General features: G+C 39.4%; 1 protein-coding gene across 5 annotated transcripts in view; it reads right to left on the bottom strand.

Moving 5' to 3' along the window:
* LOC131032649 (phospholipid-transporting ATPase 3) overlaps positions 1 to 26,975 on the bottom strand; it is a 417,034-nt gene that overhangs the window by 145,742 nt on the left and 244,317 nt on the right. For all 5 annotated transcript variants that reach the window (XM_057963683.2, XM_057963680.2, XM_057963682.2 and 2 more), the window contains exon 16: positions 23,485 to 23,627. In XM_057963683.2, the coding sequence (XP_057819666.1) occupies positions 23,485 to 23,627 (143 nt within the window). The remainder of the gene's footprint in view (positions 1 to 23,484; positions 23,628 to 26,975) is intronic.

The following is a 26,975-nucleotide window of genomic DNA, read 5'->3' as shown; positions in this document are numbered from 1 at the left end:
TTCGATCGGACGAACGGTACATCCTTCGGGTGTACACTTGCATCCACTATACGATAGGCTGGCAAGATCACAAGCTCTGATACCACTGTAATGTTCCGAACTTGTACGATGCAGATCAACCGTATGGTGGAAGGGGACACCTGTGCGGTGACTGGGTGGACGTAAGGTAGGAGAGGAAGACCGTACGATAGGGGTTGGAGAGCATGGTGTACGATGTAAATGTCATACGGTGGAGTGAGGGGAGGCGTACGGTATAATAGCCGTACGGTGATGTGAAGCGGTTGTACGGTGGAGCCCAAAGGGTCGTACGGTGGTGAGGAGGGTGTACAGTGTGGCCACAGGAAGTCGTACAGTGGTGAGGGAGGTGTACGGTTGGGCCAAAGAAGGTTGTACGGTGGTGAGAAGGGGAGGGGTGGTAGTACGGTGTGTGGCTGTGAAGATGCGGAGGTACGGTGAGCTTCAGCAGTTGTGTGGTGACCTTCTGGAGTAATGGATTCTGAATATTAGGAGTCCTCCTTATGCATGTAAACCAAATTAATAGAGACGCAGAGAAAGTAAACAATGATAAAATTCAAGATTTACCTGATTCGGAATGAGTAAAAATAAACAGAATAGGGTGAGGGGTGAATCTCACCGAAACTGCAAATACCAAATAGGGAGGGTCTTTCACCTCCGAAATGGCGGATACTAGAACTCCAATAGGAATTCACACAGGAGAGAACAAAAATATCAAAATTTGCATACCTACAACAATTACTAACTCGGCCATATATATGGGCTCCAAGAAGTTTCCCGAAGGGTTACAAACGGGCCGACACCAAAAAGTTTATAACTAACTAATTAATTAAAGGGGCCCGAAATATATTATGAAGTACGGGGCCGTACAATAAATTATTTAAATGGACTATTTAATTATATCGGGGACATTGCAGAATTCTGAGCAACTTTCTATTTTTAGAAAGTTCCTATTTTTTAGGGTATTCACTGCCTCTCGGATTGTCATTATTTTGCCAAAAATCAAATTTAGCAATTTCTATTTTTAGTGTCATCCTACCCTAGTTTGCCCTAATTTTGACATTTTGAAGTACTTACTATTTTTAGTAAGTCTATTTTCGGTAGGTTCTTCACATGCAAGGGTCCTAATGCTGAAGATTAAACATTCCTGAATATTTGCCTAAATCCAGAAAGTTGAAAAAGTAGGCAAGTGATCGAAAAAATGACTGTGGGAATCATTCCTGAAGTGAAAAAGCACGAAAAATCTTCTAAGGCAAAGAAAAAATCACTTCAAAATCCAAAAATGGCATTCCAAGTCTAGAAAAGAGCAAAAATGGCTAAGCCTAGAGAAAAAGTCAAGCAAGAAATCCTTGCATCGAAAAATACACCCCGAAGGAGATTGGGTGCCAAAGTGGGGTCATGCAGGAATTTTCCTCCATGACCAAAATTCCTGCATTGCATGGTTTTGGTGCCCAAGCAAGGTATGGGGGCACTAAATTGGGGTCATGGAGGACCGAAATTCTTGCACACCATGAGTTTGGCACCCAAGTGTGGGTGGAGAGCACTAGAAGGGAGTGGTGGAGGATTTTTCCTCCAAACATGAATTCCTCCACACCCTCAAAACAGTGGCCATGACCAGGTGAGGAGCGCCAAAGTGAGGTCATGGAGGAATTTTTTTCTCCATGACAAAATTTCTACATCATATGAATTCAACGCCCAAGACAAAGACATGGCATCAAACTAGGTGATGGAGGATTTTTCCCTCCAAATATAAATTTCTCCATGCCATGAAAATTCCACTAGAGCATGGATCAAGGTGCCAAATGGAGATAGGGAAGGAATTTCCTTCCAAGTGAAATTCCTCCACGTGATGAAATTGGCATTGGAAGAGGGGCATGGAAATCCTAGTCAAGGAAGAATTCAAAATTCCTCTCCCACGCATAGAGATTTGAAATATCCCTAGCCAATTTTTTTTTGAAAAAACTTTAAAACAAGTTGGATTGCAATAACTTAGATGATTGTAAGTTTAAGTTAGAATATAATTCCATATGCTGAAACAACTCTACCCAGAATGCGCCGTGGATGGCGAGCATTGGTCAGAGGATCTTTAAAACAGTTGCTTATGCAGAAAACTCTAACCAGCATGGCGCCAAGATGGCGAGCATTGGTCAGAGGATCTTAAAACAGATGCTTATGCAGAAAACTCTAACCAGCATGGCGCCGAGATGGCGAGCATTGGTCAGAGGATCCCCTATTCTAAAACTGGAATGGGAACTCTACGCCAAGTATGTGCTACCCACTCCAAACGGACAGGGGCGACCATATGACGGAGTAAAAACTATAATGCTTGTTAGATTAGTAATGCAGAAACTGAAAACACTCAACACCCAGAATGTGCTTTCCGACCCAAGGAGGGAGAGTAGCTACCATAGGGTGGAGGATTAACTTATTACAACAACTTTAAGTGAGTTTAAGAAATACAACTAGAAATGAAGCATGGTACCAAGACTGCCAGTACTACTGTCAGCCTTTACAATGAGTGGATTCCTCTTGTTCAAATCTTGTAGAATTTATAAGGGATCACATTACATTATGGAGAGCCATTATGAACTTAAGTGGAAATACAAAATCCAATAGCTTCAAAGATCAATATACTGGATCTCCCGATTCCTGTTACAAATCTGCACATTAAATGCATAAACAGCAGTCTATAGGACGACTTCACATGCTCATATTCTTCACATATAACCTCCAAATGACCAGCAATCATATGCAATAACCCTTATTAATGGAGATGCTTAAGACAAGACAAAGAAACCAACCCAAAAACCATGCAAACAACCTGCACTAATTTCAATGCATTCCCAAATGGTACGGTATAGCAGAATGGTACGATTTTCTCTCAAAATTCAATGCAAGCTTCTAAAATGCTACAAACTTAGGAAATGCAACGCCTAGGTCAGACAAATGCAATGGGCTAATACCCAGAATGATATTTTTGGTGTTTTCTGTTTTATGAATGAAAAACATGCAGTCGCGGTTTCCTGGATGCAGAAAACTGAGTACACTACAATGCTTAAATGATTAATAATGCAATACTCTGAAGATAAACTACTATCAAATGCAATACATAGAGATTAAATCATCACTAGTTGTTGTCTTTCAAACAAGAAGCGATGCCTGTGCTAGAAGGCCTTCATTCCTTGAAGCAAATCCCAGAGCCAGTCGGCAGCCAGACAAAATTCTGCAAAAAGATCCCTCCATGATGCACAAGACTCCAATATATAGATTCCTTGAACTCCACGAAACCCTAAATGCAACTTCACCTCAAACCCTAATCTAACCTTCAACATGGCGTCCCATCTTTCCTAGCGCAAAAGTCAAGATATTTAATAAAGTCTTCACCTTGGTAAGTCACGCCTTGGTTTTGACTTTGGCTTAGGACAAAAAATTATTAAATCTACTCCATGAAAGCGCCACCCTTAGAAACCCCCTTTTAAGTTGTCATTAAGTCATTTGACTAGGCCAAGGGGTAAAATAACATTATAATTATAATGTTATTTAAAATTGAAATTACTTGACTTCTCAACCTTGCATTCTGGAGCTCGAATCTGTCTACGCCTTTTTGAGTCGACTGAACAAGAAAAGGAGATTGCCTGATGCCACCTGGATACTGCCAAAAATAGAACTTACTAAAAATAGTAAATTCTAAGAATTGCCTCGAAAGCAGAGATGGATATACCGTTGCGAAGCTCTCTGAGCAACCAGAAAGAAGCCGCCAAGGAAAACACCCAACATGAACAAAGTCCTCCTCAAAAATAGGAAACCCTAATTAAACCTTCCGACTGGCCTCCGAGTTTCCAAACAAAAGACCAACGGTCGCAGAGAAAATCAGGTCCAAGAAGGGGACATTACAAGATTTTCTAAAGAATGAAGAAATTACAAAAGAAAAAATTGGCCAAGAGAGAATTTTCTCTCTCTTGAATTCCGGAGCTAAAAATGGGAAAAATTCCTAAAAAATATAAAAGGTGATGAATTGATCAAAAATTTCTTCCTAAAGAGAAAATTACACCCAAGATGAAGAAATTCCAGGAAAGTGAAAAATTGACTAATTGTTGGAAATTCATTCCATCGGGATAGAATTCCAAGAAAGTGAAAAATTGATTAAGCGTTGGAGATTCCTTCCTTCAAGACAAAATTCCTAGAAAATGTGAAATTTGGCTAAGGATTGAAGAAATTTTTTCCTCAAGGGTAAAGTAGAATCAAGGTCAAGATTGGGCACCAAAATGAGGTTAAGGAGGAATTTTTCCTCCACGTCGAAATTCCTTCACCATGGAGAAAATGAGCTCTAGGAAAGGACTGGATGCCAAAGTGACATCAAGAAAGAAAAGTCTAATTTTCAGAATTCCTCCACATCCTAGCAAATGCACTCCAAGACAAGTAGAAAATGCAGAAACAAGATACAGGAGGAAAATTTTAAAATTTCTAAATTTCTTCCCAAGGACAAAATTGACAAATTAGTTCATGGCCAAGGAGGAAAAAATTCAAGATTTCTAAAATATTCCTTCCTCAAGAAAAAAAATTACGCCCAAGGGAAAGAATTTCAAGGCACAAGGAAAATTGGCTAAGAAAGAGGATTTTCTATCACCAGGACTCAAGTGGAAAAAGTTTCCTAGACCTGGAAGAAATGTCAATTGATGGAAAAATATCCTTTAGGGCACGAAGTGAATGCAAGAACACAAAAATTTTCTTTCGAGACAAAAAAAATTCTCTAGAAAGATTCTCTCTCCGAAATTCCCAAGCATTCAAGAATCCTTCAGAAGTGGAAAGATTGTCAAAATTCTTCCATGGCAAGAAAATCTTCCAGAATGTCTTTTGTGAGCCCAGAATGGAAAGATTCTTGTAGAGGATGAGTTGGCGACATGCAAAGAGAATATTCTATATTAATGAAGCACAACCCGAAAAATTATAGAAGTTCCTTTGACAGCGAGGACCACTTGCATGTCGAGAATCTATTGAATACATGGAGGCATGATGGCACATTTATTGTTGGTGCGTGTTTGACCAAGTGGCAGCCGATTCAATGCATGGTAGCCGTCATATTTAATGAAATAATGAAGCATCTTTTGCATGTCAAGCGAACTTTACATAATGGAGCATTTATTGCATTTAGCTGATTTTGGGGATGGTGGTGCATTTAATGCACAATAGATGCCATTTCTTTGCAGGAATGTAATTAATTGATAATGGGCATAATGGATCATTAATGTTTATTCCCACCTTGTTGCATCATGTGTGGAATCTTTTGGGTCAAACCCTAATTAGGATTTCCATGTAATCAAGGCTAGAAGCCTATATAAGGGGGTGACCCCTTCATTTGTAAAGCAGAGGAGAGATTGTCTAAGATTGTTGCAATTAGCTATTGAAGCAGTAAACTTAATACATTGCTCTTTTGAAGGTGTATACTTGTCTTGTTTTGTAGCTTGCATGGTCTTGCTTTCCTCACTTAGAGTAGATTTGTTTTATGCATTTTAGCGAACAAAATTTATTACAGTGTTCTAAGGTGGATCATTGCTCATATGTAATAACCCCCTTAATTTTTTTTTATTTTCCCAAATTACAATCAACACAACACTCATTAAGGTTAGGAAATGAAAACCAAATACTACTGAAAATAACCCTTCCACTTTTTGATCACCAAGAGCCTAATCTGGGAGGGTGAGAGCATACACTGTTGAAGGGATCGTTAGATGCCAATAACTGAAAATGATTACAATACTTGGGCGGCAATCCAGCCCCTTCCGCTTACACAACGGGATATTGAAAATAATGCAATCACTTGGCGGTAAACCAGCCAAGGGCAAACCAAGAAACTGAAGAATGCAATCACTCAGCCGCTTATCTAGCGGGAGGACTAGAAATGAAATTACAATCAACTCTACCGCTTATGCAGTGGGAGGACAGTACTACAATATTCAAGGTGGGAGCCTAAGCCAGCCTCTTCCACTTATGCAATGGGACAAGAGCAATAATCCACATAGATAGCTGTTAGTACTACTAACCAACTTTACAATGCACAATATGGATTACAAACTAAGAGAATATCACTGTCCAAAGATAGGCGGCAAGGCCAGCCTCTTCCACTTATGCAGTGGGTCTCAGAAAGAACAATAGAAACTGTTGTTAGTACTACTACCAACATTACAATATGAATCATAGCATATATGAGTGACGAACCAAGTGCAATAACATGACCAACAACTGCAAACGATACCAAGACCTTTCTCTCCACACCAATGAACTCACACACTCCAAAACCAACTCCAAACACCAAAAACTCTAAATCTGATATTCTCCCAGCATGCTGAAAACACACAGACCAGCACACCAAATCACACTAACACACTCACAATTTCCTCAGATCTTAACAAAATGACATAAGATTGAAAGCATATGATTCCTACAAGGCAGGCAATCAAGCCTAGGACAACAAACCACTGCAAACTGACCCAAACAAATTATGCATGCATCCCAAAGCACTCAACCACATGGTATGGCCAGCTAAGAGGGGCGATTTGGAAAAAAAAATCCAAAACTCCATTTTAAGCTCTATAAGCTCACAAAATGAATGGCCTAAACAATATAGAGAGATAGATGAAATACCCAGAACGAGGAGAATGACACACTGAGACCAACAACCAATAATCTACTTCAGCACACTCTGCAACCAGCAGCAAGAACACTCAAAAAACACTCCAAACTCCTAAATATGAAACACAAATATGCAACATTTTTTCTTCAATCCACTCTCCTGAATGAAGAGAGATCACAAGCTCGATTAGTTGCTATATTGCAAGCAATAAATCCAACGGTAGCAAGGAGGTATGCTTTCCCTGAAGCTTCAATACAAATTTCGGTAGCACTTCGTTATAATTTCTTCATAGATGACAAATGAGGAGCCTAGCTCTCATATTTATAGATTCAGAGACTCAAATTCACATTCAAATGGCACCCAAATTCCTATCTTCTCATTTGAGTTTCATTCCAAACATATCCTTGACTTGGCATCCCCCTCCTCTAGGCATAAGTTCAAACTTTTCCTTGGTATACAACTTTGCAACATAAAACATTATAAACATGAAATGTTCTTTCATCCTCAACGCCATCTGACTTAGAAAAAATAATAAGATTTTAAGTAAAATGTATTTTTCCCTTCTCTAATGACCAACAGAATAATTAAATATTAAACTTTAGGATAAAGTATTAATATTTAATAAATTACTTGCAAATAAAATATTGATCAATGCCAAATTGAACTATGAATTGAAGTGTTGAAAACCATCAAACTGAACTGGGTTGGAGCTCTACACTAAACTGCTAAAAATAGCACTACTTGAAACAGCACTTACTAAAAATAGTAAGTCCTGAAAACAACTCCAAAAATTTTGCTCTTCAAACCCTGTGGATGAGCTCAGAAAACCCAAAAAAACCTCAAAACCCTGACAGCTGCCACCAACTTACTAAAAATAGTAAATTAATAATTCTCTTTGGAATTGAATGCATGTCATACCTCTGCGAAGCTTTCAAGAAACCCAAAAGGAATCCAAAATCAGAATCGTAGAATTCCAACTAGTCAAGCATCAAACAACTCACACATACCTCCTCAAAAGTGGGAAACCCTAATTTCTGCTTCTAGTTAGCCTACTGGTCTCCAGAATAGGCTAATGGCCCACTGAACTTCTCCTCACTAAGAAGGGGACATTACATCATACCTTTCGTTAATAGCTGATTGTTATTAACAGTGTAAGCTTGGTCTGAGCCATTATATGTGTGCGTTTAATCTAAATCATTGAGTAGATATTGTTCTCTGATGGTGTTCGCTGATGGTTTAAAATCCTCTAAACACACTCCTTGAAGATTGCACCCACTTCATATAGTTGTCTTAACGTGGCGAAGAGAAGTGTGGTTGATCTATCTAAAGCATTGCAATTTGTTGAGTTCTTAGGTTTTAGCATAGCTTCCTTAAACCCTCTCTCATTTTACTTTCAGCATTTTCAAGTCAAAAATCCTAAAAAAAGAGCTTCTCATTGACAAATCATTCGAGATCAAATTCCTTGAAAGTTGTAAAATTGTTTAACCTTCTTCAAGTGTGTGTAAGTCCCCTTGGATTACTGGCATATCACATCAAGCGTACCAAGTCACATCTATTGCATAACCAGAACCTTGGAGTCAATCATTTGAACTAACTACAATCTTAGCATACGATTGAAGTTTGATCAAGAGAGAGTAAAGTGATCATTGGACAACTTTATTCTGTGTTAGGCGTAGTCATAAAACACAAGTCAACAATACCTAGATGCAATGCTGAGTTCTGCAATATTCAATCTAAGGTTGTAAGGAAGGTGACGACTCAGCTAGAGAGGTTTTAGGAAAAGGATAAAAGATTGTTGCAAAACCTAACAATAGTTACCTCTTTTGATCCTTCTCCAATGCTAGAGTGTAGCATTGGTTTTATTGCCAAGAAGTTGGCTTGTGCAATAGTATGCTTCTAGTTCCCAGTCATCATTGCAAAGCGCAACTTGAAAAAAACATATAGTGGCAAGGAGTGCAATGAGTGATCTCTAGTGCTTCTGTCACATTCATTTCAGTCCAGAAAAGTAACATTGTTCCTGTAATTTTTTCAGTAAAGGGTAAATGGAGGTTTTAAAAAGGGCCCAAACCCTTGTATAAAGATTAGCAAAGATTCAACAATGAAGTCCATCAAACACTACAGAAGTTACAAACAAATGACAAACAAAAGCTCACCAAGACCAAGGCTGAAATCACAGCAAAAATACTAATCTAAGTTCTAACAGCCAAAAGACAGCATCATAGCACATTGTTGAGACAAAAGACAAAGAGAGCTGAACTAACCACCACTCAGAAACTCCAAATGAAACCTTCAAATTTGGAGCTAGATAGGCAGCTTGGAGTCATAAAGCTCTAAAATACCCTAGATAACCTTAGCAACATCATTCATAGTCTCCTTTAGCCTGACTACCATTCTTTTCTTATCTCCCTTTTCTAACTTCTGCCCCTGAAACAACAAATTTTTTGGATTTACTAGCAGCCTTCATACAATAATGATTTCTAACTTGCTTCAAAGACAACCTACTTTCCCCAAATTGGAGAAACAAGGAATAAACTGAACTTCTTCTAGTTCTTTGTCCTTATGAGATTCCCTCTTTCCCTTTTAGCACTAGAAAATGAAACCTTAAAACTTCTTTTGATCTTACCTATTGACGGAGGGCTTAGTGAAGGCCAAACCTTCCTACTGGGGTTGAAATCATTGGCATCTACTCCCTTCCTACTAGCCAATCTAGGAACTCTTAACTCTTGAACCTTGCAATCTTAGGTCTTGGAATCAAATGAAGGGCAAACCTAACCAATATAAGAATTGACCTCTAGCATTGTACTGGGGGATGGATCAGTTAATCAATGGGATAGAACTGCATCAGCCAGTACTAGGCCATTAATGCCTAACTTTCCACCAAGGAATTCTCAGGTGGGAAATGAACCAACATAGGGAGGGTTCCAGGATCACATCTTGCAAGATTGGAGGAAGTTGGGTTTGGAGTTTCAGACCGAGATGTCTTTTTGGGATAACATGGACCTCAAAACGAAACATAGACCTATTAGGGGAAGAACACACAACAATGACTTACAGAGAAAGGTTGGTAAACTATTAATTCCATATTATGATGGGTCAAGCAAAACATTAGCAAGAGCATGGGTGCATAAGCTTGATACATATTTTCTAAATTGTTGGCCCCAGTTCGAACTCGAGTTCGAGTTCATAGGTTCAGTCAAATTTTTTGGGGGTGTTTGGGTTCTATTTTTGGTTCGTTAGTACAAAAACATATAAAAATAAAAAACATATACATATATGCAGTGGTAGTTAGGTTTAAAATACACCACTACGCCAATAGTCAAATAACATAGAAAAATAAATCACCATATTAAAAGTCAAAACTCAACTGCCATGATGTATATTAATGTTTTAGTTCAAATAACATAACAAAATAGTAAATAAACCACCATTATATTTTTGTGCATCATTTTGCCTATTATATTACTGTTATATTTTTCTACAAAATTTTGCCTGTGATTATGGGGCCGATTAAAGGTTCAAATGTGAAAGATAGTGTTATTGAAATAAAGGATATATAAAACTCCCAGAATAAAACACTAAACTCCATTATAAGTATAGTAACAGTCAACACCCTTCAATGCCAACACAATACCGTCCAAACCAACAATGCAAAATAAAAATTGTTTGACAAAATAGATGAAACCCGAACAATCTAGGAAGTCCAAGGAATGTTAAAATATTTAAGGATCCTTACATTTTGGGCTATGTGATCATGTTGTAGCATGGTACAATGGACCTTCATGTTTCACATGGTAGGGTGTTGTGGAACGACCATTAGGAATCAAAGGACTATGGGTCGGAAATGACACAGGCCTTCTCTACTCTTGATTTCTCTTATGCATTTGGAGTAGTTCCTTTTAAAGAAAATTGTATATTCAAGGACATTTGAGTCCTCGCGATGTAATTGTAATATTGACTTTTGAGTCTCTCATACAAAGAGTATGGAACTAAGATCAGTTATACATCCTTCACTTAATCAGATTCATTTCGCTCATCATGGAATTAAATCCCTCATTCATCTCATCTATCAAAGGATTTATCGATTCATACAACCTATCATGTCCCTCTTTGAGAGATATTGGACCTCAGAGAGTCATTGTCTTGACATGCTGTTAGGAATTTGGTTGTTGTGTGTAATTCTAACCTTTAATATTGATAGGGAACTTCTAAAATTGGAACTCGTATCATGGAAACCTGAGGTATTTGGATGTTTGATTAGGTAACTCAGACTTGCAAACCTTAAACTTTGGATGCTGGTTGCCACAAGCCTAGAACTAAGAAGGTAACTTGGTCAAAGAACCTCAGACATGGCAAAGAATGACAAGTGGGAACCTTGGACAAACACTTGGACCTATGGCAGCAATGTGGAAAGTCGGGTTTAGGAGGACCTTTAGGAACACCATGCTTTGAAATGCACAACTCCTCAAATTCGGACTTAAGACAAATTTTGGCAATTCACCTTCAAAACTCAGTCTTAGGAATCTCATTAGGATTATTGACATAATCCTGATTTTAAAGCAATCACCAAATTTGGGGAGTTTTCGTCATAATTTCGGTGTTTGGATTTTGGAAAGATTTTAGGAACAGTGTTTATTCCTTTTTTGAATACAATCACTGACTTTGGAGGTGCTTTGGGTGAAATTTGGTGTTTCAAAGGTCTTTGGGATTAAGCCCTATTCTGATTTTGTGTCCAACCACCGAATTCTTGGTGTGTAAACCTTCTTTCTACTCATGAATTTCTCACAAACTCAGCTTGGGATTGCCGATTTAACATGCTCAAATCTGCCTATGGAATGTTATGGAGAATTTTCTTGACAACATCTTCAGTTCAACCTGCAAACTTCGTGTATGGACAAATTTTAGGGATAATGTTTATTCCCTTTTTCAATGCAAGCACCAAATTTGGAGATAACTTGGTCAAAAACTTGGTGGTAGGAAACTTTATAGGAATAAGACTTATTCCCGATCTGACTACAATCACCAAATTCTAGGTGCTTTGGGTGGAAATTCAGTGTTGGCAAACCTTTTCGGAATAAGACTAATCTGGTTTTGTGTCCCACCACCGAATTTGGAGACAAACATTGACTTAGCAGAATTTTGAAATTCCTTAAATCCTTCTTACCACCGAATTTGGGGAGAAGGGTGAAGTTTGACCTTTGTATGTTGAAGTTTTTAGGAATTAGATTGAGATTTTCCCACAATCTCTGCCATGTCTGAGTTGTTCCTCATTTCCTCTCCGTCCCTTTCCACTTTCCAAACTCTTGTTTGAGCTGAGGTTTGATCTTTGAGTTCCTCTCTTAATCTCCATTCATATCTCCCATTTGATTCCAATGTTGTAGAAAGACCTTTGAATTCTAGAGCTTATTGAAAGCCCTGTTTGCCACATAGGGTAAATGATTAAATGCGGAAAGTAAATGCACAGAACATAATGAAAATATATTTAAGAACCAGTTTTTGTATTAATTCAATAGTCCATGTACATCAAGTGCTTATAACATTACACCCAGATACGACTATGATGATGCTACTTTGAAGGAAAGGTATGCAATATATAATACCCGAAGGGGTGCATCCAACCGCCCTTTGGGATGACTAACTAACTGCCGAAACTCATAATTACCGACGACAAAATAACATAATACGACAACATGACATAATGATTATTCTCGGCAACATCATCCCCCCCAAGAAAAGAAGTCATCTCCGGACGACTTAATACAAAATAAAGATGACATTAAACAGAACCAAGGTAGAGAACTGCAGGAACTGCTAACGCTAGTCGAGCCCAGAACCCATACACCTGCTGCGTCCTCGCCTAAAAACCCTTTTCTACTACCATCCAATGCTCAAGTGCGGATTTCACCATTAGTGCTTCCTTTGACATCACAGTCCTCTTGTGCCTAAACCAAACTTGTCTGCAAAACACGCTTTTCAGTCTCAACCTCCACCAACTGCTACTCAAATGATACTGTCTCCCTAGCCAATTTGTCCTCGATAGCCACCTGCGCTGCCCTCTCGGCATCCAACTCCTAGGTACGTTGAACTAAGTCTCACGCTACTACTGCCTCCAACCTGGTGGTCAGCTCCTCTCGAGCCCTCTATGCATCCACCAAGGCAACCTCACGTCCAGTCGAGACATACTCCGAGTGCCTCAAAGCGTACCATTCATGCCTAGAAGTGGCCACAACCTTCTGACACAAAGGCTAGGAGACACCTCAAATCCTCCATCACACTCCCCAAAGGCTGATAATCCGTCTCCCTCTATGGCTTATGGCTTCCCCGCCAATGCTTAGCTTCAGGCTTCTTTCTCACACTACAGAACAACCCCAACACTTACCGTGACTTCTTTGATGCCTTCGCCTAGCTCAAAAAGTGTATTGTAGCTAAAAAATAAATTGGGGGTCTGGGGGCAGTGTCCCCAACGGGATCTGGGGCAGCGCCCCAGCGGGGCGAGGGGCAACACTCCTCGCGAGGCCCGGGGGCAGCCGCTGACCTCTGTCGACGGTGGTCCACTGTACAGTGTCCCGACGTACGGTGTCTCACCGCACGGTGGTTCCACCGCGCAGTGTCCTGTCGTACAGTGGTTCCACCGCACGGTGCCCCACCACCACTTCTTTTTTTTTTCCTAATCTAATTGTCGAGAGTCTTCGGCTCGAGTCCCATGCCTCTAGGATCGCCCTTTATCCTTCTTGGTTTGCCTCGCCCGAGAGTCTCCCGCTTTGGTCCTGTGCCTCTAGAGTCGCCTGCTTGGCCTCTCGAGTCCCCTTCCATCCTCTCGAGTCCCCCTTCGGACTCTCGAGTGTCGTTCCGACCGCTCGGGTCCCCTACGCGCTTCTCGTGGTAGGGTTTCCATTTGGACCCGTTGATGGCAAGTCTATTTTCAATGGCCATCCGAAGACCTGGAACCATACATTCTACAGGAACCACTGTCTCCTTCCCGTACATAAGAAGAAGAAGAATAATAAAGATTTTGAAGGCTGTGGCCAACACAGGGTTCCAATCGTTGCTGACACGAATGATCTTGGGATTATTTACGTCACCGAGGTTTGGGGCGTCTCCCTTCCAATAATCTCTGTATTCCGGCAGGTACACCTCCTCTGTTACTTGCTCTGGTTCCTCTACTTCGAGCCTGTAGCTCTGGAACATTTCGTAATCCTCCATCTGCCAGTGGAAGCGCTCGTTCAATGACCCTGTCTCATCCTCGGAGCACTCTCCTAGTTTGAGAATCCCTTCGTCGTTGGGCTCCCTGCAACCCCGTCCTTCGTCCCTCAGGTCGCCTTCTCCTTCACCCTCCGATTCCAAAGATGATTCCAATTCCTCACTAACCAACTGCGTCCCAAGGTCTATGATAAACTTCCTTCCTCCATTCTCCATAGACAAAGTGTTCTTCTTCCAGTTGTGGGTGGCCTTGGCTGCCACCAGCCACCCTCTCCCTAAGATCGCATCATACCCTTTTTTCTTTAGTGGGATTACCACGAAGTCCAGTATGAAGGGTTGCGTCCCGATAATAACTTGTTGGCCCAAGAGTGTCCCGATGGGTTTGATTCCATGTTGATCTGCTCCCAGCAGATTGAATGTAGATGGCCACAGCGTTAGCTTCCCCAGCTTCCGCCAGGTTTCTTCTGGAAGAACATTCACTCCTGATCCACCATCGACGATAGTATCGGTTAGGATGGTGCCAAGGATACCCATCTCCACATTGGTCGGGTTCCTTCCAGTGTTAACTGCCAGCAGCATGGGGTCTATTGCAGACCCCCCAGGAACATCTGTGCGGTGGTTGGTATTGGTGCGTGGTTGGGAGAGATTATTCGGCAACGCCATTCGTAATTGAGCCATCGTCTGGAGGAGGTCGTGTACCTTCATAGGCACCTCCAGTTTTAAAATTTGATTTAGTATAGCCTCCTCCGCCTCCGGTCAGCTGGAAGTACCCGTCGTACCCTTCGCCTTCGCCCTTTCTCGTATCTCTTTCTCAATTTCTTCCCGTGCTTCCCGTACCCTTTGCTTCTCTGTCTCCAGGTCCGGGCACGTTGCTTGTCTAATTTGGGTGTGGGTTACGGCCAGCATTTCCTCTTCTTTGGTTTCCTCGATATTGAGCAAGTTGACGTCGAACTTCAGGCAGGAGGCGTCTTCGTGGTCTCCCGGTCCACACCATTTGCACAAATATTGTGTGGCCTCTCCCTTCGAGCAGTCTCGAGCGAAGTGCCCCCACTGGCTGCACGCTCTGCATTGTATCATCGGTCGGCCTTTGGAGTTGTATTGGATCTGGCTCCTTGTATTGTTATTGTTGTTTCGTCCTCCCCACCGGTTATCTCGGTAGCCTCCCGATGTTGCATTGTTGTTCGCCTGGGAGCTGCTGGTACCGCCCGATGTAGTTGGTTGTTCCTGAGTAAGCAATACTTGTTGGTTTCGTGTTTTCATGTTGTATGGGCATTCCTTGATGGAGTGTCCCATCACTTGACAAATCTCGCAAAAGGCCTTCTTCGGACAAGTACCCTTCGTATGTCCTTCCTCTTTGCACTCCGTGCACCATACATCCCCTTCGGTTCAACCCGTGCTTCATTGCTTTAAATTCTCTCCTCATTCGCTCCATGTCTTTCTGGAGCGCTTGCACCTTTTTGCCAGACTCGCCATCGCTACTGATTCCCTCGGAAGAGTCATCATCCTCAGACGAGCTATCCTTCTTCTTTTTCTTCTTGGATGTCTTGGTCTCGCTCTTGAGATCCATCGCTCTATTATATGCATCTTCGTACGAGGTTGGTGGAACAATTTTCACCTTCTTCCGGATGGAGTGTTTTAGTCCCTCCACGAACCATCTCTTTTTCGACCCATCCGTTGGTTGACTCTCCATTTTCCCCAACAGTTCCTTGAGCCGCCGACTATAGGCTCGGACAGTCTCATTCTTGTTCTGCTTTGTGCCATAGATTTCGGCTACTATTTCATTGTCATCTCTGAGGAGGCGAAACTCTATCTTGAACTCCTTCAAGTTGGGCCATGTGCCGACTTTGGTCTTATCCGTATCGGAGTACCACTCGATGGCCACTCCCCTTAAGGTGTCTGGAAATTGTGTTACCCATTTGTCTTGGTCGGTAACACTGATCGCTGACCATATGGTTTCGCAAGTGCGGCAATGGCGGATGGGATCTTCCTTCCCGTCGCCGTTCAACTCGGGTAGCTTCTTCTTACTTGCCATCCCACTGCTGGGTCTCGCTCCTCTAGTGCCTTGTGTGCTTGTACCTGGTGATCCTCCGCCTCTGCCTCCTGCACTTGACCCTCCACTCATGGGTCCTTCGGAGAAGGTTGTTGACCCTGAACCGAACAAATTTCCTCCTGTATGGTACCCTTGTGCTCCCCCAGCACCGTCGGCTGTACCGTCACCTTCGGTCGTCTCCCTCTGGTTGTCCTCCGAAATGGACAAGTTCTTTAGTAGGTCTCTGGTATTGTCAATCAAGTTTAGACTTCGCCTTGTTTATTCCACCAACTCTTTGCGACTTCTTACCATACGGTGGTATTCTGGCGAACTGTAGAGTTCTCCTTTGGCACCCTCCATGACTCCTAGGTTCCCTTCGGGCAACCCTACGACAGTGTAGAGAGTGTAATTCTCTCCGTCTATCTCTACCTCCGCAACACCTCCTGGATTCCCTTCGAGCAACCCCTCGACCGATCGTCCCTCGGCAAGCTGCCTTAGCCTACGCCTTCGTTCTATTTGTCGTCTGAGATTCCACACTCTTTGTGCCACTTCCCATTCGTCACTTTGTATCTTTTTATTTTTGTCCTTATATAGTATATTGGGCATAAATCACTTCCGTACATAGCAAGCACGCACCATGTACACAAAAAAAACTTTTTTATTATTTCCCTTTCGCCCACAATTTATGTCAACATTGCGTCGAGATTATTACAGGGTTCAATTTCCCCTTCGCCTCTTGCCATCGCGCTCTGCGTCCCAACGACGATTGTTTTTTGCGTACTGTTGCAGGACCTGTTGGCGTCGCTCCTCACGGGCAATCTCCTCCAGGTGGGTTTGTTGTGCCAGTGATGCCTGTGCAAGCTACCGGGGGAGGTGGTTCATCAACTGATTCATTGCAGGGCTAACTTCCAGTGCGGTCCACACAGAACTTGTTGGGACTTTAGCCTCCGTGGCCCCTCTTCGGACGTAGGTCTCGATGGCCGCCTGAAGCAGGATTGAGAATTCCCTCGTTGCAATGTCTTCTCCATCGTAGAGCTCCGTTTGTGCGTCGTCGGCCTCTGGGTTGATCTCACCAATGAGTAGGCCCATCGTGTCTGTACGCCATCTGCTCCTTCCTTTCCCGAGTATGTCTAGGCAACAATGCCAAATGTTTGCTGCATAGGGTAAACGATTAAATGCGGAAAGTAAATGCACAGAACATAATGAAAATATATTTAAGAACCAATTTCTGTATTAATTCAACAGTCCATGTACATCAAGTGCTTATAACATTACACCCAGATACGACTATGATGATGCTACTTTGAAGGAAAGGTATGCAATATATAATACCTGAAGGGGTGCGACCAACCATCGCGTCCAACCGCCCTTCGGGACGACTAACTGACTGCCGAAACTCATAATTACCGACGACAACATAACATAATACAACAACATGACATAATGATTATTCTCGGCAACAAGCCCCCACCTTGATTTTCACCTTACTCTCATTCTAGCAATCTTTGCAAGACACCACCGAAGAGGACAAAGTAGAGGGGTTCCCTGTTGCGGATGGAGTGTGTGTGTGCAAAACAAATGATTTGTTCTCACATTTTAACCTTTTCACAATTTTCTCTTGCAATTTCATTCATCTACATCAAATTTCAAGTTTGTCATAACTTCTCCAGATCAGAGTTTCAAGATATCGTTCTCTCCCACACAAGTTTATCTTTGACATTTCATTCCTAGACCCACTTCTAGAGTTAACAACACAAAATCCCTCTCATTCTAAGACGAAATTTTGAAACTATTGCGAAACTAAGCCAAACTAAGCATTCACCTAAGCTACCAAACCAAAAAGTGGGGGTCTCCATTTGCAATGGGGTGTGTGTGTTTACAACACAACAATTAGCAATATGGATTTACATCAAATTTGACCATAGCTTAGAATTGTACGTCACATGGTATTGTAGCTCAATTTCTAGAAAATCATTGAAATGGCACAAACTATAAAAAATAGATAATGATATTTTACAAAAAAATTATAATATACCTATACAGTGCAACGAGATTTTTGTAAGCATAAAATGTAAGAAAAATTATGTTGACAAAACTATGCTTATAAATGCTTGTACCATTTCATCTACGACCCTAGAATGTGCAACAGTTCAATGACAAACAGTTGCATACAAAAATCAATTTATTCCTAATGGAAGGAGTCATCCCCCTAGGCCACTAGCTCTCTAAAGGTCTACATGAATAATGGAAAGAGAATATAGGAGTAGGTTATCTAGGATGAAGCCAACAAGAGAACTACCAACCCTCATTGTGTATGAACTTGAGTGAACGAGCAAAGCATCCACAACCCTAGGACAACAAGAGTTAAAGATAGTGAAAGAATAGCCAAAATGAGAGAGAAAACAACTGTTAGAAGCATATGCAACTTCCTACCAATAGACAATCAACAACAAAAGAGTCATTGAGAACCATAAGAATTTTCAAAAGGAACGATGAAATAGTAGGAGATAACCACAATAAGGTAGAAAATCTTCAGGTGCGATGGTAGACTGTCTAAGAGGAGTAGGGCAACCGTAATGGTGAGGAGAGACTATCTCACAAAGGTTGATGGCCATTACCATCCTATGTAATGGATTTCCATCACTATCACAGTTTTCTTATGTGAATCTTGTTGTGGTAAATCGATGTATTAAACAAAGGAGACAAAGGCTCCTTAAATAGATTTACAAGGACAAAGTTTCTAAATGAAAGAATCATGAACTCAAGACTAAAAAAGAAACTTCCTAAAGAAACTAAGATTACCTTTAAAGAAACACTACATTATTTTAATACCCAGTCATCGTTCTAACTAGCCTACAGACGACGTAATTTGTAGGTCTTTTGGTTATAAATGCATAGAAGGTTGTCCCCTTCTAGTCACGAATGCATAAAAGGTTGTCCCCTTCTCTTCGGAATGCTCTACGACATGAGTCTGGTGTTGAGACCCTCCCTGATGCTACAAAACTTCTGGAAATGACCAAGATAACCAAAATCCTTCCAACCTGATGTAGGGAAACAAAAGCTATCCCTCCCTATAGCCACAGATACAGAGAAGAGCTTCTCAAACTTAAACCACGATTTTGAGGAGAAAATTGCCAAACCCAAACTGCTTTTGAAAAACAGCCACGATTTTGTGGAAAAAATTGGCAAACCCTTGTGCAGACCATTGCCCTTGAAACTCTAGGTCCGATCCAAAATAGATGCAAGAAACCATGATTTTTGTGGAAAAAATAGAGGAAAACCCTCTTTACAAGAAATAATATGATTTTGGGGAGAAAATCACACAAAACCCACACACGTATTTTGAGGAGAAAATCAATAAAACTAGACACTATTTTTTAGGAGAAAAATCAATCAAAACTAGAGATGAAATTTGAGAAAAAAATCGAAAAAACACATAAGTAACTTTTTGAGGAAAAAAATTATAAAACCTATACAAATAATTTTTAAGGAAAAATTATAAAAACACATACAAGTAATTTTTAAGAAAAAAATATTCAAAACCCAAAATAATTTTTGAAGGAAAAAAAATTACAAAAAAAACCACCACTAATTTTTTTGATGGAGAAAAAATTAGAAAAACCAACACTAATTGTTTATGGACAAAAATTAGAAAACCCATTCAATAATTTTTTGAGGAGAAAAATTATAAAAACCCTCGCAAAAAAAACAAGTCTCTAGCATGATCAAACACGAACAAACCAAGAGGTCTCACAGAAGGAAACTGCCTCTGAAACCATGTGTGAAAAAATGTAGTCATAGGCAAGAAAAAAAACATGAAACCCTTTGTGGAAAGTCCAAAAAACTCGTCACGCATGCCTAAATTTGAGGTTGTGTTGGCCAAAACAAAACTTTTGCAAGCCATGGAAATTTTCAAAGGCACGGCAAACTATAAACAAACCCAAGAAGTGACTCCTAAACCACGACTAGAACCGAAGAAAACACACCTTCCATCACATGGAAATCACTAGAGGCAAGCCCGGGAAAAATCCACGTGAGCAAAGAAAAATGGCACAGAAGCAGAGAAAAACCCACAAACTCGCGTGAAATAAAAGCCCACAAATGCGAACACAAACCTTTCGAAATTCTAAAAAATTCCTCAAAAACCTTTGACCTGCTTTGCAAGCAAAAAAAATCGAAAATTCACATGCGATTGCTAATTATTGAACCCTCCCAAAATCCTGGGCCCCCTATGAGGGAGTCAGACCCAGACCTTCTATGATACCATGTTATAGTAAATTGATGTATTAAACAAAGGAGGCGAAGGCTCCTTAAATAAATTTACAAAGACGAAATTTTAAATGAAACAATCATGAACTGGAGACAAAAAGGAAACTTCTTAAAGCAACTAAGATGACCATTAAAGAAACATTACATTATTTTAAATTGGCTCTCTAATTACAAAGGGCATCATAGAACTAGTAGATCTGAAACAAACGTTATGCAATAACAATATTGAAATGCTAATTAAATGTTGTATATTTACAAAAGGAAATGAAAGCTCCTTAAATAGAGAGTACAAGTGATGTTTTTATAAAATAAACAATTGAAAACAAAAGACAAAAAGGAAACATCCTAAAACTAACTAAAGACAAAAGACATAAAAGGAACTTTCTAAATACCAACTAAGATGACCTTTATATCAATATTAAAATATTATTTGAATACCCTCCCTTAATGGTCATTCTACTACCTTATAGAAGAATTGACATAATTTGCAGGTCATTTGGCCATGAATGCAAACAAAGATGCCCCTTTCTTAGAACACTCTGTGACATGAGCCTGATGTTGAGACTCTCCCTGATTCTGTAGAACTTTTGAATATGAACAAGTTTACCATAATCCTTCTACCACAATCCTTCCAACATGATGTTGGGTAAACAAAGCCATCCCTCCCTTTATCTAGAGACACTGAGATCAGCTTATCAAAATTTGCGCCAAAAATCCATTATGATTTTTTTCGAAAAAAATTAAAAAACCCCCCCAAAAAAACACCCTTCATGATTTTTTGTGGAAAAGATCAAAAACCCCTCCAACAAAGAAAGAAGCCACAATTTTTGTGTGTAAAAAATGGAGAAAATTGTGCAAAACCCTCCATGGTTTTTTTGTGGAGAAAAATTAGAAAAACCATCCACGATTTTTGACGATAAAATCGTACAAAACCCTCCATGATTTTTTGTGGAGAAAAATCAGAAAACCCATCCACAATTTTTGACGAGAAAATCATACAAAACCCCCCAATCTATTCAAAAACGTTAGTCATGGCCATCACGAGTAGTAAACAAAAATAAAAACTCCCTAATTTTTTGTGGAAAAAATAAGCAAAACCCTTCCATGACTTTTTTTCTGGAAGAAAATCAGAAAACCCACGAATGCTTTTACTAAAAAGGTTTGCCAAAAAAGAACCTAAGCTCTGATACCATGAAATGATAATTAAATATTGTATATTTACAAAAGGAGATGAAGCTCCTTAAATAGAGAGTACAAGCGATGTTTCTATAAAAGAAACAATCGAAAACAAAAGACAGAAAGGAAACATCCTAAAACTAACTAAAGATGAAAGACATAAAAGGAAGTTTCTAAATACCAACTAAGATGACCATTATATCAATATTACAATATTATTTTAATAAATATCTCCAAAAACACTATTCAGGCTAGAGTTTACTTTTCATCTAATATACATACTAGACACAAAAATCTCAAAATGGTAAAAATCTCCAACTGTAGGTTAACAACCTTTGTAGATAACTATAAGAAGTCAACATGAAATGTGCAATGCTATTGCTACTAACAAGAGAAATATTTAAGCACAATAGGAATCATCCAAGGGAATAGTGAGATAGTTGTAGATAACTGTACCACTGTCCATTAGCATCAGGGATGAATGTAAGCAGTCCAAGAATAAGAAGACTGTCCAAGGGGAGCAGCCTATTTGTTATGGTGAGGAGAGACTGTCTCAAATAGGTTTATAAGCATTACCATCCTTTCCAACAGATTTCCATTGTTATCACAGTTTTCCCATGTGAGTCCATGAATAATAGGATCTCTCCTTAAATAGGATATCACAACACGAAAAGCTTTGAGATAAACGATTGTGGAAGAGCAATATCTCAAAAACAATGTTTAAGTTGAGCTTACTTAAAATGAATCTTAACTAGATCCAAATATCTCAAAACAGAAAAAGCTTCTACGTATTGATATAGCCTTTGCTAATTAATAACATCTAAATCAAAATATACGAAGTCAACTTTAAATGTGAAAAAGATAGTAACCCCTATAACAAATATGGTCCCAGATAATCAATATGCATCTTCTCATTAAATTTTGCAAAAAAAATGCATTTTTTCATAGATGGACTACTCGCCGAGTAGTAAAAACTCGTCGGATTTTTGGCACAAGCGAGTATTTACCACTTCTACTCGCCAAGTTTTTGGCAAAACCTCGGTGAGTCCGAGCCAAAAACTTGGTCATGCCAGCACAAAAGAAAAAATGTCTTAAGTTCATGCCATTTCATTTTTTGAGCTGGGTTTTTTGGTGAGAAGGGGGGAAGAGTGACCAGCAAGGAGATTTTATGCTATTCTTTCTCATTTTAAGTGGTCCAATTGACTTGGATGATATAGATCCTTACAGTGATTGGACATCACGGGAGCAGCCTCCATTGTTTTCCGACACTGACATCACTAGTTTGGAGAGGCAGGCTATGGAGGAGGAGGGGGGTGGATTTGGGCTGGATGACATTGATGAGGAAGTGGAAGAGGATGAGGATTCATTGCCAATGCTAGAAGTAGGTGGAGACATAGCTTCATCCAGGATGGAGGATGAGCCAGCCATACCGAGTAAGGAGGCACAGTCACGCCCCCTGCAGACTTCTAGGACTAGACCCTCTAGTTCTACCTCTCCCTGAGTTTTTGCTAGAGCTGGGAAGAGGAAGTTATAATTGTAATTTGTAATGATGTATTTACTTTTGGTTTTACAAAAACTATTTACTATATTGCTTTCAGGCTTCCAGCCATCAGCATTCCTCATGAGGATGCGATTTTGTAGACACTTTGTGTTTAAATATATCTAGAATCAGCTTGTTTCTTTTGTGTTATCATTTATTGACTCATTGGATGCATCTTCTCATTAAATTTTCAAAAAAGTGCATTTTTTATTAAATTTAAGCGTGTTTTTAAGTTGCCAAGTTTTTCCGAGTTTTTGCCGACTTTTTTTCCCAGGGGCTTGGCGAGTCGAGCCGAGTCGCGAGTAGTCCAACTATGATCAATACCACTGGACATAAACTCAACTCTCATGTAATCAGTAATAAAAAATGAACATGGATCTGCAAGAACACATTGGATGGACAGCATATGGTAATGGAGAAACAACCTCAGTAACTTACATTGGCTCTTTTAGCTTTAGTTCAAAAAAAAAACAATTTTTTATTTTATTGACAAGTCTGGAGTGCATATTGAACACCATGAATATATAGCTAAAACAACTATGACAGAAGCAACCTAATTTTTTATGTGATTCTTGATTGACCAGTCTAGGACACATAATAGACACTATGAATAGATAGTTAACATACCTATGAAAGAAGAATCCTAAGTTTTTAGCTGCTACTACAAGTGCAGCTTCATCTGGGGAGGATACTTGGTAATTGATTTCCTTTGATGTGCTTTCTTCATCTGGTAAGGCACTGTGACAAACAGCAAGACATCTAAAAAATTCCTGCAAAATTTATTTGAAGAAAAAATTAAGAAAATTATTAATCCAAAACTTTACAATATACAATTAATGAAAAAAATTCAGCAATAGCTTCAAGTTATGTAACTTTTCACACATTTAGTTTACAAATAGAAGATTCTATGCAAAATATGCATTCAATGATTTTCTTCAAAAGGAATACAAATAAAAGAATCGCAAAAGAATCGCACAATCTCAATGAATTGAATTTACATACTCCATTTGCAGAAAAACAGAATATACTGAACCTTTGGGGACAAAATCATGCAGATGGTAAATAACAAAAAAAATTTAAAAGTTGTCTTTTAAACTTAAAGATAGTTACAGCTATAGTGGAACCATTCAAGAAAATAAGACCACTGATGTAGTTCTACATAACCATTAAACTCCCTACATCAATCGCCATTTTTGAGATGGACAACATTCAAGGATTGAAACCAAGTCTTTTCCTTATTGTGATTTAAAATCATGTTTATGAATTGAGAGATCTGCCATACTGCAGAATTGGATGAATGTTTTTTTTATTTTTGGCTCATAGAAATCTATGTAACTATGGATCTGTTACAAAGGGATACCTTATTTCCCATAAAGAGACAGACTCATCTGTAGTTCTTTAAAATCCTAGACTTTTCTATCTGCATAATCAGAATGAAAAGATGAGGAAATAGAATGAATCTTCCTATTAATTTACTCTATCACAAATCGAAATTTGCTGAGCCCCTAATGGTTCAAGGTAATCCTTGTGATTGTTTCAACAAAGTTGTCAATGGTATCTGGTTAAGAAGCAAAGAATCTCATGAAAGAAATTGACATTTTCCTTCAACATTCAAAACCATTGTCAAAATACAAAGTTATTCTTTTCCTAAGGAGAATGCATTCATGTCAAGCAGATTCTAAGAGTAATAATGAGAAGGAATTTCAATTCCATGGGACATAAGAGAGAAGATTTAATACTAAAAGCTGGAGTTTTAAGACATCAAAGAAGAATCATGGTTAAATAAAGATGTAATATGCACCCTTGTTTTTTTCTTTGTTTAGTTTTGCTGTTTGAACGTGTTTAGAGAAGTATATGGAGATGCATAAATAGTTGGAGCAATGTTCCCAAGTCACTAGGATCACGAACGCAAGCTTCTTCCATAGAGAGAGAGAGAGAGAGAGAGAGAAGATTCACCAAGAAATGATGATGTATTGCTGAGATGTTTACAAATGTACAAAGCCTTTTCTTAAATAGGCAAGAGACTAGAAAATTAAGGTCACAAAAAGAGACATGTGTCTTGATGAAATGAGAGAGTAGGTAGGGTAGGTAAAAGCCAACCACCCAACGACTCAACTACTTAGGAAATATACAATGACAACTAATATCTACCTAAGTAGAACATAAGAAAGAGTACATAAATAATATTTACTCCAACACACCCCCTTAAGTGCAACTTAGGGAGAAAAATGTAATATGCAATATGATATGATGATTGGTATTGACAAGTAAGCCATGTTAGGTACCTGTTGTGACCTATTTCACACATCGCCCCATCACAAATGAGGACCCCCAATTTTCTTTTTAGAGTCTTGTCCTAGCTCTATAATTTCGTAAATCCATCATCTTTGAGAGTTTTTGAGTCAGAGTTTTTGAGAAGTCATCCCAAGCAAAGTAGAGAATTCATACTCAGAATAGTGTTTGAACGTTGTCCAAGTGCTTAGACGGTCTGAAGGACAAGGATCGTAATTGCTTTGAGACATTTCTGACAACTTTCTATTTTTAGGAAATTTTGCTTTTTTGCTTTTTTTTTGCTTTTTTTTGCTTTTTTCTGCTTTTTTGAAAGTGAGATTAGGGTTTTATTCCTCAGGTCACATCATCGGAAAATTTTGTCTTTAGGTGTAAAACGCAAGGTAAAAACCCTAATTAGGGTTTTGTTCTAGAAGATCATTCCTTACATCATATGATCAATGCCCACGTCTTCAAAATTGAAAAACTATGTCTCCAAATACAAAAAGCAAGGTAGAAACACTAATTAGGGTTTTGTTCCAGATAAACATGGCATGAACATGGCTGATCAAACATAAAGGTGACAATGGAAGTATGTGCATGGCTGTCCAGAGCCAAAGTTCGCCCAAATTGGAAGACATGAAGCAAACATGACAAGAAGCAAGATGGCATGGTACTCTTCAAGTCTGCCCAAGCACATGTAAAGTTGGCAAACAAACACTAAACTCCGATCTGCAGTTAAAAGGGATGGCAAAGGTTAAGCAAGCTCCTACATATAGTTAAGCTTAAGTCAGGTATGAGAGACATGGCCAAGTATATGCCAAGTCCGCCTTGGCATGAAGACTTGAAACTCAACCTTGTCCAAAGATTGGCAAACTCGGCCTAGGAACATTGAAGATGGCAGATAGAGCATTAAGTCCACCTTGTCTAAAGTTTGGAAGTTGGCAATAAAAAGTAATGTCCAAGCTCTCCTAAACTCCGCCCTACCTTGGCACAAGCAGCATCGATTCCACCCAGCATATGTAATGTCCCCAGTAGAGTCCTCCTTCGTTGACTGGTTAATGACAATTAAATGGAGACGGGAAGAGTTCCAAATTGGACTATTATGAACCCCAGAATGAGTTATTTATGAGAATTTATGAAAGTATCTTTTGATATCCAATGTAAATAAACGAATGAACCAAGCAATCCTCAGGTCATATTAATGTTCTGGAACAAGAAATGAATTTCTGATATATATAACATATATTTATATTTAAGACTGATAATATGTCATGGGCACAGAGAATATGAATACAGAGAATAATCAAGTCCCCGATATATATACTTATGTTTGAAAGCAAAATGATACCCTTAGTATACGAAATACGTATATAGTAAATGAATGTTATTCTGGTCGATATCCTGGATCTGGTTCTTCCTTCCGATTGGTATAGACTGAGCTAAGTTGTTCCACCTGACAACATACCAACAACTGTTGGTTGGAATATGTTGGACACATACCCACAAATCTCAAGGGGATATGTTGGACACATACCAACAACTGTTGGTTGGAATATCCAAATATAGATTAACTAGCTTTTCACAACAGTTGATTGATATATTTCTTAATGGGCTATATCCAATAAATATTCATACAATACGGTAAGTGAAACCAAGAGGAAAGCTTGACTAAAGAAATTAAATCCTTTCAATCATCATTAATATGGAATGCTAAAAAGTGGAGATTAGTTTATAGTCTAATGAAGAAGCTGGTAAACATGCTCCTGTAGTTAGAATTGAAAGCAACCTTAAATATTTCCCTCGAAGATAAATGTAATCTCCCCTTCTTGCACCTAATCAGTCTAGGT

Source organism: Cryptomeria japonica, chromosome 11 (assembly GCF_030272615.1).
Source record: "Cryptomeria japonica chromosome 11, Sugi_1.0, whole genome shotgun sequence".
In the NCBI taxonomy this organism is placed as follows: Eukaryota; Viridiplantae; Streptophyta; class Pinopsida; order Cupressales; family Cupressaceae; genus Cryptomeria; species Cryptomeria japonica.
Note: the sequence above shows the minus strand (reverse complement) of the source record. Positions and strands in the feature narration are given on the sequence as shown.